The sequence below is a fragment of the Neltuma alba genome, unplaced genomic scaffold (genome assembly GCF_004799145.2).
Source record: "Neltuma alba isolate B1F8T4 unplaced genomic scaffold, ASM479914v2 tig00003893_pilon, whole genome shotgun sequence".
Taxonomy (NCBI): domain Eukaryota; kingdom Viridiplantae; phylum Streptophyta; class Magnoliopsida; order Fabales; family Fabaceae; genus Neltuma; species Neltuma alba.
The window spans coordinates 471232-486060 of NW_021633470.1; the positions used below are offsets into that span (position 1 = coordinate 471232).

The window sequence follows — 14829 nt, forward strand, 5'->3', positions numbered from 1 at the left end:
ATGTGATTAGGCTATGCGTGTGTGTGTGTGTGTAAAACTCGTTGAAATTAGTTGAAACTTGAAACCTCATGGACACTGGCTGATCTGCTGGGGAAAAATATGCGCCCAAGATTTTGTCATAAATTTTGGCGGAGAATTGGCACTTTTGACAACCATTGATTTTCTATGTTCTGTAAATCTATTAGGCGTAGATAGCGATTTGACATGAGCCATTGAGCCATGTGCTATCTATGGAAGAAAACTTGCTTATTCAAGCTTATCTATATGTTGACAATTTAAGCTCATACATTCAGTATACTTAGTTTCAATAAATCTAAGAATAATTTGGAAGCATAAATCTAATGATCCTGTAAGCATACTAGCTTGTAAATAGTCGCGTGCGCGCGAGTCATGCGAATGAAAATTAACGGTGTGTTTGAACTTTGAAGCCAGCAGATCTCTCGTCAAAATACTCATGTTATTTGCCCCAGTATTAATTCGACGGTTTTATCTGATGATAAGGATGAGCACACTGACTCGAGAGCCCAACCGAAGCCACATAAAAGGGATGGGCGTGTGAGCATGAAACAGATTGTGGGGTGAAAAGCTGAGTGGGTGAGGTTGGTCATCTTGTCCATAATGGACTGGCTAGCTAGCTTTACACTCACACGTGGAGACAAATATTAAAAGGCGTCAAAAGAAAGCTCACACCAAGTGTAAAGCGGAATCATCTTCCATAATCGATGGCAGGTCGATATATCATATCTCATTTTTATCCACAGTCAGTTTGATTTGACAATTCATCGTCTTCCGTTTGGGATTGCAACTTTGAGTTCCAAAATTAGTGTATTCCACCGCTTACTTTTGCTTTTCATCAACTTGGCATGTAGACCCCCGAACAGAGGGTTTTCCTCTGAGTAAAGTGAATTAATGAGGCAACTGGCATGAACAGTGATTTGAGCGCCATTAACTTCACAGATTTTACTGGCGAAGGGAATGGGGAAGCAGTGAGCTTGCTTTTTCCCTCCCTTCACTTTCCAGGCTCCGTCTGTGCTAAAGCTTCTGTCGATCAATCTTTCCGAGTATTTTGTTTGAGTTTAGCTGGCGAAGCAGCACCTTTATCTAATTAACATACATCCAGTGGGGTCAAATCGCAGTCTCGCTCCCATTCAAAAATGTTAAATTTTAATAAATTTCAGTCACATTGGCTAGATTGTTGCGAGCAATAACGAGGGAACTTTCTTTGTTTTCTTTTCTTCTTTTTTTTTTCCTTCCAATATTGTCAATTTTCCGCTCAAAATGCTCATGTGTGTGTGTCTCTCTCTCTCTATATATATATTAAAAATGGTTCAAATGGACAAAGTATTCGGAATAACACATTAATTAAAAAATAAAGTACGTTTAATGTAAGAGTACGTTCAAGTTACTTAATACTCTCAAAAAGCATAATTTAAAGGCAAAAATCCACTAAAACGGGCAAAGTGGCGGAACCACCCTTGAAGTGTTTTTTCCTCTCGTTCTTTTTTTTTTTTGGTTGAAAAAATGATAAAAAAATATTTATTGAATTTTAAAATGATAGATAAGTGATTTTGATAGATTATGACCTATCAAAACCTCAAAATCATTATAAGAATAATTAACATAATCTATCTATTTTTTTTAAATTTAATAGATATTTTTCTTTTTCCTTTTGTGCAATGAGAAGTTAAATATCACTATTTGGGTACTCAACACTTTTTTTAAATATTGGTCTTTTAACGTAAACAAAATGGTTAATATAATTTTTTTATTCTTTAGGTTTGTTTTTATTTTGATTTTGATTTTTTAAATTTTAAATCATATGTTTTGGTTCCTCAAAAGACAAAATACTCAATATTTTTGTTGAATTATAAGGATTAATATTTTAAACGAAAAAATTAAAGGATCAAAATCTATTATTTAAAATTTGAGGGACTAAAATATTAATAAGAAAAAATTTGAAGGATTAAGAATTATATTAATCCTAAACAAAACATCCAAGCAGTCGAATTTAGATTTAAAAAGCCAAAGTGCATCATTTAACAAGTTATTTTCTCTACTAATAAATATGTTTTTTCTAAAATTCAAAATCGCATTATGGATCCCATACCACTTGCCGTCACTCTCAATCAGTACCGCGGTGCTTCTTTCTACCGCTTTTTATTTGTCTTTGGTGTCGTTTCCCATACGCTTACAATTCATATTTCCCTCTCCAGTTCTATTTGTGATTTTAATACTAGATTTTGTTATCAATATAAAAACTAGTTAACTAATTTAAAAAAATTAAAAAAATTTATTAAATTAGTTATCTGTAATAATTAGGTATTATTTTTTTAAAAATACTTTTACTAATCATGTACTACCTCCGATCCTAATTATAAGAGTCAATTGACTAATTTAAGGAGATTAAGAAAATAAGTTGAGTTAGTTATTTGTTCCAAATAGATGTTGTCTTTCCTAAAATATCCTTGTTAATCAAGCGTATTAACTAGAACTATAATTATTAGAATGACTATCTTGGAAAAAATTGAGTAAATATGAGAGACAAAGTGGATTAAGATCTTATATTTAAGACCAAAATAAAAGTCAAACAGGATCTTATATTAAGGACCGGAGGTAGTATTAGATAAAAGTACGATTTGAGTGAACTTTTGATATGTGCAACTATTACAATAATTACTTTAAAAATAAATAAATATAAGAGACAAAATAAATTGTGATCTTATATTTAAAATTAAAATTAAAACTAAACTAACTTTAAAACTAAACTAACTTTTATATTAAAAACTGGAGATAGTATTTAAAAATCCAGCCCTTTGAACTAACGCCAGCTATTTATCACCCAAATATGACGACGCAAAAGCTCTCTTTTTATCTGGCCTCTATCATCAACAAGAGGTTGCGTTTCGTTATGATTTATGAACTTGGCCTCTATTTCGCCCTCTTCCCATCCCTTCATTCTCAGTAGATTCAAAAATCCTCGCAATCAAAGAATATACACCTTGCGATTCTAAATATAAAAATCATTTTATAATATAATTTTACATTATAAATAAGTATTATATTAAAATTAAAAAATGCAATAACAAAGAATACTAATAATTTATCAACTTGTTAAACCAACGGAATTTTCGAAAGCATCCCGTGGGGGGTTGGTAACCTTTAAAAACTGTTAATAAATATTTTTATATAAATTAAGATAATTTTTTTCCATGTTTTTAGTTTATATATTCGTAAAATTACTTGTAAAAGGCTAATCCAAACACTCTAGGAACTGTGATGGGCATTAATTTGCAAGTATTTTAAGGGAATCAGATAGCATAAAAAAGGAGAAAAACTTTGAGCATCCGCTTGGTGTGAAGAAAAATGAGGAGAGAGGAGGAGAAGGAGAATTTTAATAAACTCAATTTGAAAAATAAAAAATGGGATTAAAAGTTTTTAATTAATTTTTATTACTCTTTTATATTACTTATTTTTTTATTTAAATTCAAAATCCCAAATTTTTTTTTTCCCATTTCCCTTGTATCGAACAGTATTCAAAAGTCAGGTGCCCAAGTAACGGCGCCCACCTCCATGGGCACACGGCATGATCTCCCGACGTGGCACGTCTGGCCACGTGGACTAACCCAGTTCATAACTGGGCGCTCGCTTTCTGAAACCCGGTTCTCTTGTTAATTTCGCTATCGGCCTAACGAAAACGCCAACCCACTCATTCAAGTCACGCATTGTATATAGATTTTCCCGCAATTTTTTTTCCGCCATCATATTTTCCCGCGGTTCCGCCAACGGACAAAATGACGATAATAACATGTAGTAATGGCATAATAATAATAATAATAATAATATCCCCACGCTTTTTCATTAACAGACAATTTTATTATAATCAAATAAAACGATGCATAACAAATAAATAATTTAAATAACCAATTCAAAAATAATAAACAATTAGTTAAAAATGATAAATCGGTTAAAAATTTATTTTTATTTTTAAATATATCTTTATAATAAATAAAAAATAAAAAAATTATAATGAGAGAAAATATAATAAATAAGAAAAAATAAATAATTAAGATCAAAATTTAAAAACAGGCATTATGAACTATACACATTCAACTATGGAGGCACGAAGACGCAGGGAAAAGTGAGGCGATCTCTCGATATCTTTTCCACGCTTGACATCGTGCACAGCAGCCAGCGCCAAGGTATCATAAAATATAAATATTTAGAGAGAGAGAAACAGAAAACAGAAGTCCAAAACTAAAAGGAAGTTCGGCGACGCCGACAAAGGAAGCTGGATGTAGAAATTTCCCGGAAAATAAACGGCACGAGAAGGTCCAAGAAAGGATCCCCAGAGACGAAAAAGAGCATGGCGACACCGATGGCGGGGCTGCAGCATTTGGAAGGAGGAGGAGGAGTGGCCGTGCTTTCCAATTCTGCCAACAAGGTCGATTCCTCCTCGCCGTCTACTGCGGCCTCCAATGGTGTCTTGGTCTATTCTGAATTGGAGTCCCCAATCTTGATTTTCTTATTCTTTCATAAGGCCATTCGAAATGAGCTTGATGCTCTTCACCGGTTAGCTATGGCATTTGCAACGGGCAACTGCTCCGATATTCAGCCCCTCTTCGAGCGCTATCATTTCGTTAGATCCATTTATAGACACCACTCCAATGCTGAAGATGAGGTGTAGTTTTCGGATTCCTGGTTCATTATATATATGTTGAAATTAATTTATTCAAGTCTATTTCTCAAGCTACTGCATTATCAGATTTTGTCAAGTGTTGGCACTATTCTAGAAACGGAAATTTCTCAGCCGCATGTTCACTAACTACATCTTTCGACGACGAAATGGCGTTCTTTTCCTTTTTGCGTATTTTAGGTCCGCGTCTGATTCTTGTTCACTTTAGCGTGGCTCTACTTTTGTGATCAGCATAAACATATACTCTCCTCTTTCTCCATCTGGAGAACACACGGGAATAAATTCGTGATTACTTTTCCCTCTATTTTTAAGTTCTTCTTTCGCAAATTGTGGTCGACTAACAGCTTATGCTTCTTTCTGGTAAACTCCTTTCATCAGGGGTTTTGGCTTTTAGCTTCTGCTACTCCTTATCGAAAGCTATGAAACAGATACTTGATAGCCAAAGCCCTATCGTTGAAATGGATATCCCGTTGTCTTCATCTATTGGTTTTTGGAAGAACTTAAGTTGAAATACAAAAGTAATTGGCAATTGAAACATCGGATATGTGTTTCTTACCAGAAGCAGGATTTTCTATTTGCTTCGACTGTACTATCATTTTCATTATCCTTTTGAGAATAAGAATTAACGAAAATATCCTAATATGGTTCCTTTCCTGATTTGCTCCTGATAAAAATTACAAGCGCTTTTAATATCCTTGGAGCTATCGTGGTTGGCCCAAGTATTTCATGGGAAAGACTTATTGGTATTTTCTGTCACCAAATAAAAATATCAATTGCTGGCCCTACCCTGAAACTGATTGAACATTGACTCATGACTACGTTGAGGTTATAAGAAGGTAATTAATCTATTTGATAAACAGCTGGGGGAATGACCAACAATTTTTGGTGGTATGTCTTACTGCTAGTCCTTCCATGCATGGGAAACTTAAGTCTTTCTGCTAGTCCTTCAATGCACGGGAAACTTATTGTCAACTTCAACTATAAATTATCAAAGATTCCCCTTGGGTTTGATTTGTGCATCGTAGAGATATTACAAATTTCTTGATAGAGTCCACTCACTGCTTGTGTATGATGCTAGTCCTATATACTTACCTTGTGGAACCTGCCTACTTTCCTGAAGTGTCTTTTATTTTATTTGGCATTACTGCTGCTTTTCAGCTGCGCTCCAAATTTCTTAGGAAAATATATTTTGGACATGTAGGTGATTTTTCCTGCTCTCGATATACGTGTGAAGAATGTGGCCCAGACATATTCTCTTGAACACAAGGGTGAAAGCAATCTCTTTGATCATCTATTTGAGCTGCTAAATTCTAATATCCAAAATGATGAAAGTTTTTCAAAGGAGTTAGCGTCTTGCACGGGAGCTTTGCAGACATCAGTTAATCAACACATGGCTAAGGAAGAGGAGCAGGTATATATGTTTGAAAATTCTGGTGTATACGAGCATGTTATGTACAACATGCGGAAGTAACAAGTTAAAGAAAAATGGTTTTAGTCTTTAGGGGAAATCAGATATGAGTTATTTAGACTTCAGACACTTATTGGATGGCTTAAAAAGGATTAAAAAAAAAAAAAAACAAAGTGATGTAACTGAAAATGGATCCCGCCTATCTGATATTTAGAATTGAGATCTCACCATGATCTTTGTTGAAAAATATCATATGCTGTTGGTATTAGTTTGGCCTTTTTTAACTTGAGGTCCGCACAATTCTGTCAGTTGACATTGATTGTTTAAACTCTTGCATGATTCTGATGTATAAAGTCTCTGTCTTTACATGTTTTTCCTCATCTGGAATATTGAATAAACATTTGAATAATGACCTGCTTATGGTGTTTCTATTTATGCTTGTCCTTGTGACTTCTTGATATCAAATTAATGCTCAATTGCTTAAGGTGTAACTGATTTTCTTTTTGGATTATATCAGGTATTTCCATTGCTTATTGAGAAATTCTCAATAGACGAACAGGCATCTCTAGTTTGGCAGTTTCTTTGCAGTATTCCTGTCAATACAATGACAGAATTTCTTCCTTGGCTCTCAACATCTATATCATCGGATGAATCTATTGATCTGCAGAAGTGCTTAAGCAAGATAGTACCAGGAGAAAAGCTTCTTCAAAAGGTATAGTTTTCAATGTTGCTTCAGAGTATGCTGTTTCCAATTATTCGATAATGCTGCCTTTTCCTCCCTTCCCCATGAAGTTCTTCTCCTTTTGAAGTGTATTGGTTGAGGTCAAGGATTTACTCTCTATGAGAATTTGTTATGTCGTGGTTTTGCATCTGACTGCCATTCTTCCATATCGAAGGTTATTTTCACTTGGATGGAAGGTAGAAGTGGTGTTAACACAGTTGAAAGTTGTGCACATCATTCTCATGTTCGCTGCAGTCCTAGCCCATTAACCCATCTGATAGGGACGGCAAGCTGTGCTTGTGAGCCTGCAACAACTGGGAAAAGGAAACATCCTGAATCTATTCTAGATGGTTCTGATGCCACTGGAACACATCCTATTGATGAAATTTTGCTATGGCATAATGCGATAAAAAGAGAGTTGAGTGAGATAGTGGTGGAGACCAGAAAGATACAACTTTCTGGAAATTTTACTAATTTGTCAGCTTTTAACGAGAGATTACAGTTTATTGCTGAAGTTTGCATATTTCATAGGTATGATCTTAATTTTAATATATCAACCTCGTGGAATTATGTTATATTTCTTGTAAGATTTTTTTTCCCTTCTTGTAAGCCCTCTTTCTTTTTCAATGTATTTTGCTTGTTACAACTCATCTGTTCAGTTTTACCCTCTCTTGGGTCCATATGCATGATGTTGTTGTCCTCTCTTCTTTGTGCTTTATTCTTTTTATAGTATTAGACATGTGCAACAAGAAATGCTGACGGAATGTGTTGCTTGAATGATAAACAGCTACCTTGTTTGTCTGAAGAATCAATAATTTCTGTGGATGCAGTATTGCTGAGGACAAGGTTATATTTCCTGCTGTAGATGGCGAACTTTCTTTCTTTCAGGAGCATGCTGAAGAAGAAAGCCAATTTAATGAGTTCCGGCGTTTGATTGAAGGCATTCAGAGTGAAGGAGCAACATCCAATTCAGAAGCTGAATTTTATCCCAAGTTATGCTCATATGCTGATCATATAGTGGAAACCATACAGAGGCATTTCCGCAATGAAGAAGTTCAGGTGGCCATTGTTCAAGCAGTAATATTTCAAGATTGCTTACTGTGAGATATACACAAGTATAATGTTAATCTGCAAGAAGAAACTTAAGTCAGTCTTGGGATCTGTGGGGGACTTGTGCTTAGTTACCTTGTAGCTTGTCAAAGGTTCATGTATATGGTTAAATTTTGTATTTCTTTGTCAAAGAGTGTAGCATGGGAAGTTGTCTTGCTTCTTCAGTCCCGGAGTGAATATTTACAGCATGTGTCTTGGCAAAAATATTTTGATTTAAAGCTAAAATTATTATATTTTGGAGTATGTGGTCAATTCCTCCTTTTTGCAGGTTCTTCCACTGGCTCGGAAGCACTTCAGCTTCAAAAAACAACGTGAACTTTTGTACCAAAGCTTGTGTATGATGCCTCTGAAATTGATTGAAGGTGTCCTGCCTTGGTTGGTAGGATCATTAACCGAAGATGAAACAAAGATGTTTCTTAAAAACATGCAACTGGCAGGTTCTGTATCTCTTTTAGATGTTCCCTTGCTAGAAAAATTGATTATATTCATTTTCTTTTCTGTTTTTTTATCTGACATTCTGTCAACCTTTTCCAGCTCCTCCAACAGATTCTGCTTTAGTCACACTCTTCTGTGGTTGGGTTTGCAAGGCTCGTAAGGAGGGTCTGTGCTTGTTCTCAAGTGTACCAAGTTTCTTTCCTGCTAGAAATCTTGGTGGTACTGAAAACAACAGATTCCAGTCATCTTGTGCTTGTGCTTCTGCGCTTTCTTCTAATGGTTGCCCAGTATCAGCTGAATCAGATGAGAACAAAAAACTGGTCAAGCAAAACATGTTGGAGTTCTGCAAGAATGGGGATGTCCCTCAAACTTCGGAAACTGAAAGTATCCAAAAGCAATGTTGTAGTGCTCAGTCTTGTTGTGTGCCAGGTTTAGGAGTAAGCGGTAATAATTTGGGGCTCAGTTCTCATTCCTCTACCAAGTCGTTACGCTCCTTGTCTTTCAGCTCTTCTCCCCCATCTCTTAATTCCAGTCTTTTCATAACAGATAACCCCTCTTGTGATGCTAGTTCTGCAGAGAGACCGATTGATACTATATTTAAATTCCATAAAGCTATACGTAAAGACTTGGAGTATTTAGATGTTGAATCTGGAAAGCTTAGTGATGGTGATGAGACAATTCTTCGTCAATTTACTGGAAGATTTCGCCTTTTATGGGGTTTACATAGAGCTCACAGTAATGCTGAAGATGACATAGTCTTTCCAGCACTGGAATCCAAAGAGGCACTTCATAATGTGAGTCATTCATACACGCTGGATCATAGGCAGGAGGAAAAATTATTCGAAGATATATCCTGTGTTCTTTCTGAGCTTTCTGTTCTTCGTGAAAGTCCGCAGAGATTCAATATGTCAGAGGACACTAGCCATTTTGAAACTTCTGATGCCACTGTGAGTGATAATATAGTAAACTATAATGAGTTAGCAACTAAACTTCAAGGGATGTGCAAATCCATAAGAGTCACCTTGCATCAGCATATTTTCAGAGAAGAGCGTGAGCTTTGGCCATTGTTTGGGAGACATTTCACTGTGGAAGAACAAGACAAGATAGTTGGCCGGATAATTGGAACTACTGGTGCTGAAGTACTCCAGTCGATGTTACCATGGGTAACTTCTGCACTGACTCAGGATGAACAGAACAAAATGATGGACACATGGAAGCAGGCTACTAAGAACACCATGTTCAATGAATGGCTTAATGAATGCTGGAAAGAGAGTCCATTGCCTATCCCACTGACGGAAGCATCAGAGCATAGCACGTCCCAAAGAGGTTTCTGCTGTGTTATTAGTTTCTTTTATGTCTTGCCGGCTTTGTGAGATAGATAGGTAAATGCAAAATGTCTTATGGCTCTTTCACAGGTACTGAATATCAAGAAAGCGTGGACCTGAATGATCAGATCTTTAAGCCAGGTTGGAAAGACATATTCCGGATGAATCAAAGTGAGCTTGAGGCAGAGATACGGAAGGTTTATCGGGATTCTTCTCTGGACCCAAGGAGAAAGGCATATCTTGTGCAAAATCTAATGACGAGGTTGGTTCCAGTGAATACTAATTTCATTGGTTTATATAATAGTGCGGCATAACCAACTGCTTTGTTATATCATTGTACGTACTATACTCTTAAACATCCAATTGTTGATCAGTACTTTGTACATTGTAGTCGCTGGATTGCTTCCCAGCAGAAGTTACCCAAAGGTGTTCCTGGAGAATCTTCTAATGGTGAAGAAATAGAAGGAAGATCACCATCATTTCGGGAGCCGGAGAAAAAAGAATTTGGATGTGAGCATTATAATAGAAACTGCAAACTTCGAGCTGCATGTTGTGGCAAGTTATTTACATGCAGATTTTGCCATGACAATGTGAGCGATCACTCAATGGATAGGTAGATTTCTGATGATATCTTTTATATTTTATTATACTTTATATCTCTAATAATCAGTTTGTCCATTGCAGAAAGGTAACATCAGAAATGATGTGTATGCGCTGCTTGAATATACAAGCAGTTGGCCCCATATGCATGACCCCTTCGTGTGATGGACTTTCAATGGCAAAATATTATTGCAACATCTGCAAATTTTTCGATGATGAAAGGTGTTTTTCAGTTCCTCTTCTTTCATGAATGTATAATAATACAAGTTTCAGTTTATATTCTCACCATCTTTAAATTCGTATGTCAGTATGGGAAGTAGTTGAAATCTTTTTTTTTTTTTTTTGGGGGGGGGGGGCATTTGATAGTCTCGTTTGGACTTGTGAATCACAGATCTCCCTCTAGACACTTAATTTGTTTAACTCTTACTTCAGAATTTCTTCCTCTTGTAGCTTTTGTTCATTAACCATGCATCATTCGTTTTCAGGAATGTATATCATTGCCCATTTTGCAATGTATGCCGTGTTGGGAAAGGGCTTGGAATTGATTATTTTCATTGTATGAAATGCAATTGTTGTCTGGGGATTAAATCAGCATCTCACAAATGCTTGGAAAAAAGCTTGGAAATGAACTGTCCAATTTGTTGCGACTTCTTATTCACATCCAGTGCTACAGTCAGAGCTCTGCCTTGTGGCCATTATATGCATTCAACTTGCTTTCAGGTCTATTTCACACCCTTCTCAGATTGCAAGTTGCTACCTCCCCTCTCTTCTCAGTGAGGAAATAAATATGCAGTTTATGCAGTTCCTTCTGCTATTCTTAGAATTGACTTGATATATATTTTTTTTAATATCTTAGGCATACACTTGTAGTCACTACACATGTCCGATTTGCAGCAAGTCATTGGGAGATATGGCGGTAAGAAAACAATATATTAACTGCCAGTGCATCTCTTAAATTGTGTTGTCAATATGCATTTAATGCTTTGGAATTTTTCTGAAAATTAAAATCATGGTTATAGAGGGTTTTCGTTTTTTATCTCAATAGAGAGTTGTTTCATCCTTGGCACTTCAAATTTGGACTCTTTTACTCCTTTCTATTGGCAAGGATTGATGGGAACATGAAGAAACTTATCTTATTGCTTGCATATGGTAATAGGTATTTGTATTTTAGTTTTTTCCCCATATAAATTATCAAAATGGAAATCGCCTTCCCCCCCCCCCCCCAATTAACTTAAATACTAGTTTGCATTTTCTGACCTTCAGCAAATCTATTCGTGCGTTGACCCATACTATAATTACGAATTTGAGATCAGTATATAGTATATGTGGAAATACGACCTTTGTGACATCTAATTATTTAATGGATTAAGAATTAGAATGCATGTTTCCGTTTTTTGAATGTTGTTTACCATTTTTGAGTGAAGAACTTTTATCTGTTAAGTTGAATACTCTTAGTTCAACAGGGAAAAAAGGTTGAATACACGTAGGATAATTGGGCTATAAATTATTATAGCACAAGCCACAGCCTTTTGAGCTTTCTATTGCGTCTTTGAAGTGGAAATTGAAATATGTAGGAGCAGTAGCCATAAAATATGTATTTGGTTCTCTGCAAAACCAGGTTTACTTTGGTATGCTCGACGCTTTGTTGGCTGCTGAGGCGCTTCCTGGAGAGTACAAGGACCGACATCAGGTATGCCATGTCTGTCCTCAATATTTTTCAGTGGTTGTAAATGAGTAAATGCTATATTACTCCTTTGTTTCTTCTTTGCTGAAGTTTGGATTTTTTTATAGAGGATTCCTGCTTCATATTTGTTCGATGTTTATGCAAACACCTTTAGTTGTTGTGATTTGTCTCATTTCTGTTGGTCTTTTTTGTAATGGGAATGCAGGATATACTGTGCAATGATTGTGATCGAAAGGGCTCTTCACGCTTCCACTGGTTATATCACAAATGTGGTTGTTGTGGCTCATACAATACCCGTGTGATCAAGTCCGAGGCAATAAATTCCATCTGCGACTAGTGTGCTTCTTAGGAGCGAGGGGTATAGATTTTGTAAATACTTGTATAGGCAATTCAAAATTTTCCCCTGAACCAGCAGCCTGGTTCTTTTTTAATCTTCTCGTCTTATACATAGTGAAGTGAGTCACTTCCAATAGAGGCCTCTATTGAGTTCGTTTTCTCATGAGCCGGATGTTCATTATATAGCTTTTATGTATAGAATATGAACCTACTTTCTTCCCCTTCCCCCCTTTTTTTGGGCAATGGATGTTTTCGCCGTTTCTCCTCTACAATGACGACTTGAGGAATCTTCAAGGAGTGTTTTGGTTTCAATTCTTTTGCAGCTTGGATCCATATTTCTGTTCTTCACAATGTAACGTACAAAAGCTGAAAGCCCTCTAGAGAGTAATGTCTGTATCGTCCATGGCTACTAATACTCTTGGGAGGCCTCAATAAAGTCATTTAATAAGTTCTTGGTTTTTTAATGGAGGGGCGGAAATATTTTATTTTGTCGGTTGGTTAGGCACCTTTTCTTTTTCTCTTGCTAGTATGCTCATGCTATTTTGATTCTTTATGAAGAAACCTAAAGTAGATAAGGCAATATACGTGTATAAAAGAATTACAAGATCCTTACAGAGATGCAAGACCTTTTACCTTTCTTTTCTCTTGCCGGAGAAGACCTTTTCCCTGTCAGAACTTTAGAACGGCATCTGTCCATTTGGTTTTCCTTTTGCTTTGTAGCTTGGTAGCATTAAAACTCTCTTATTAGTTACTAGTAGGAGATTCTGAGTTCAGTTTCTTAAATTGTTGGTGTTTCTTCTTTTAAGACCCATTTTGCGTAGTCTCACTTTTAAAACTGGAGGAGTGAAAAAAATTTACACCCGTGCAAATTTAGATGCTTCTTGACAACATAATAGCCCGAATAAATGTCTACGTAGAAAGTACACGTAATACGTAAATGTTCACAACGGAAAAATTGCTTATAAATCCCATACTTTTACATTGTGAGAATAATGCTTGAGAGTTAAACAATTAAATTGCCTTTGGAGTAACCAAGGGCACTCCTCTCCCTCTCTCCTCCCTAGTTCCTGGGCGATTTTTGGCGGGCAACAATTATGGTGAGCGGATAACCATCTTAGAAATCAACTTTGTGGCTGCTTTGGAAGTGGGCCGGTTTTTGGAATGCCCGAACCCATTCGTTTTAATACGGGCATAACAGCTCTGGAAAACCATTCGAGCCCTAACCGTAACTAGACATAACCGGCAATAAAGTCGGAGTTTGGGGCCGTTTTCGTCATGTGCTACCACTTACCACTCATTTGATTGTTAATTATATCTTCCCTTAAGATTTAGGTCCTCGAAAGGATTTGAGGGACTTTAAGCCAATATTTTTTTAAAAAAAATGTTAATATAATTTTTTGTCTATCAAGTTTGCTCTTGTTTTTGTTTTGATTTTTTAAATTTAAAACCATAGGTTTTAGCCTTTCAAAGGACAAAATGAATTAAATTTTTATTAGATTGTAAAGGTCAATATTTTAAACAAAAAGAACTTAAAAAACCAAAACTTATAATTTAAAATTTGACGAATCAAAATCAAAATGGAAACAAATTTGAAGAACTAAAGTTTATATTAATTCTTTGGGAAAATTAATGTTTTGGTCCTTCAAGCTTTGATTCACTTATAACTCAGTCCTTCAATTATAACTCGGTGCAACTCAGTCCGTAAACTTTTGACTTGCTTATAACTTAGTCTCTAATCTTTTCAAATTTAATAATTTAATCCTTATCATATATAATTTATTTTTTGTCATCAAATAATTATCTTACATGGCAAAAAAATATTATTTTATGGCACTAAAAATTGCTAGCATGTCATCCAACACAAGTTAACGTATTTAATATTTTTTTTAGGAGAAAACAATAGAGTTGGTCGTCTTCCCTGTCCAGTAGAAGTGAAAGAAGCAACTTAGCTTCTATCCATGGTGTCTTGAAGGAAATACCAATCATGGCCAGGAATGAAACGAGCCCAGAACAAGTGCCTTAAAGGAGCCCATGAAGAGGTGAAGTTGTAAGCTGTGAAGTTTGGTGCCTGTAGTGAGTTGTGATTAGCCCAGCGTTCATAAAAGGAGACGAAACAGAGGGCTGTAGAATTTTTACTAAGGGTACTCAATTTGATGTGCATTTTCTCTTCTGCTTGCTTAAATAAGAAAACTCAATATAATAGATACTTCTAAGATCTGCCAATTGGGAAACTTCATCGAGCACTGCAATTCTAATCCTTCAAATCCTTAGCCATCCTTCTCTTCCTTTTTTCCGTGATTAACTTGAGATGTAAAGGAATTTCTTCTGATTCGTTTCTATTTGATCATAATATTCCTGGTAAGAATGTTGCTTTTAAGCCTGTGTTTTGATGTTCGTTTTAGTCTGGGCACAAAGGTCCCTCCTCCTTTCATTTCTACTAGACGGGAAAGACGACGAACTATTTTCTTTTTCTCCCTAAAAAAAAAAAATTAAATACATATAAGTTGAGTTGGATGA

The 14829-nt window shown here is 35.8% G+C and overlaps 1 protein-coding gene across 3 annotated transcripts; it reads left to right on the top strand.

Moving 5' to 3' along the window:
- Positions 1 to 4155: 4155 nt before the first annotated feature.
- LOC114742879 (zinc finger protein BRUTUS) lies at positions 4156 to 12773 on the top strand. 3 transcript variants are annotated; one of them, XM_028931106.1, is made up of 15 exons: positions 4158 to 4678; positions 5895 to 6104; positions 6619 to 6813; positions 6998 to 7353; positions 7653 to 7881; positions 8201 to 8369; positions 8467 to 8811; positions 8914 to 9693; positions 9783 to 9954; positions 10084 to 10305; positions 10377 to 10514; positions 10778 to 11012; positions 11149 to 11208; positions 11911 to 11982; positions 12182 to 12773. In XM_028931106.1, the coding sequence occupies exons 1-15, from the start codon at positions 4364 to 4366 to the stop codon at positions 12311 to 12313; spliced, it is 3630 nt and encodes a 1209-aa protein (XP_028786939.1). In that variant the 5' UTR covers positions 4158 to 4363; the 3' UTR covers positions 12314 to 12773. The 3 variants fall into 3 exon arrangements, 2 of the variants coding, with proteins under 2 accessions (XP_028786939.1, XP_028786938.1); XM_028931105.1 differs by having other exon boundaries at positions 4159 to 4678; positions 8467 to 9693; XR_003739917.1 differs by lacking the exons at positions 11149 to 11208; positions 11911 to 11982; positions 12182 to 12773 and having other exon boundaries at positions 4156 to 4678; positions 8467 to 9693; positions 10084 to 10282; positions 10778 to 10913.
- Positions 12774 to 14829: the final 2056 nt, after the last annotated feature.

Excerpts from the sequence above, each read along its gene's own strand:
- LOC114742879 (XM_028931105.1), top strand. The coding sequence starts at position 4,364 with ATGGCGACACCGATGGCGGGGCTGCAGCATTTGGAAGGAGGAGGAGGA. Across the intron at positions 7,882-8,200 it reads TCCGCAATGAAGAAGTTCAG|GTTCTTCCACTGGCTCGGAA; the intron begins GTGGCCATTGTT and ends TCCTTTTTGCAG. Across the intron at positions 10,306-10,376 it reads AGCGATCACTCAATGGATAG|AAAGGTAACATCAGAAATGA; the intron begins GTAGATTTCTGA and ends TGTCCATTGCAG.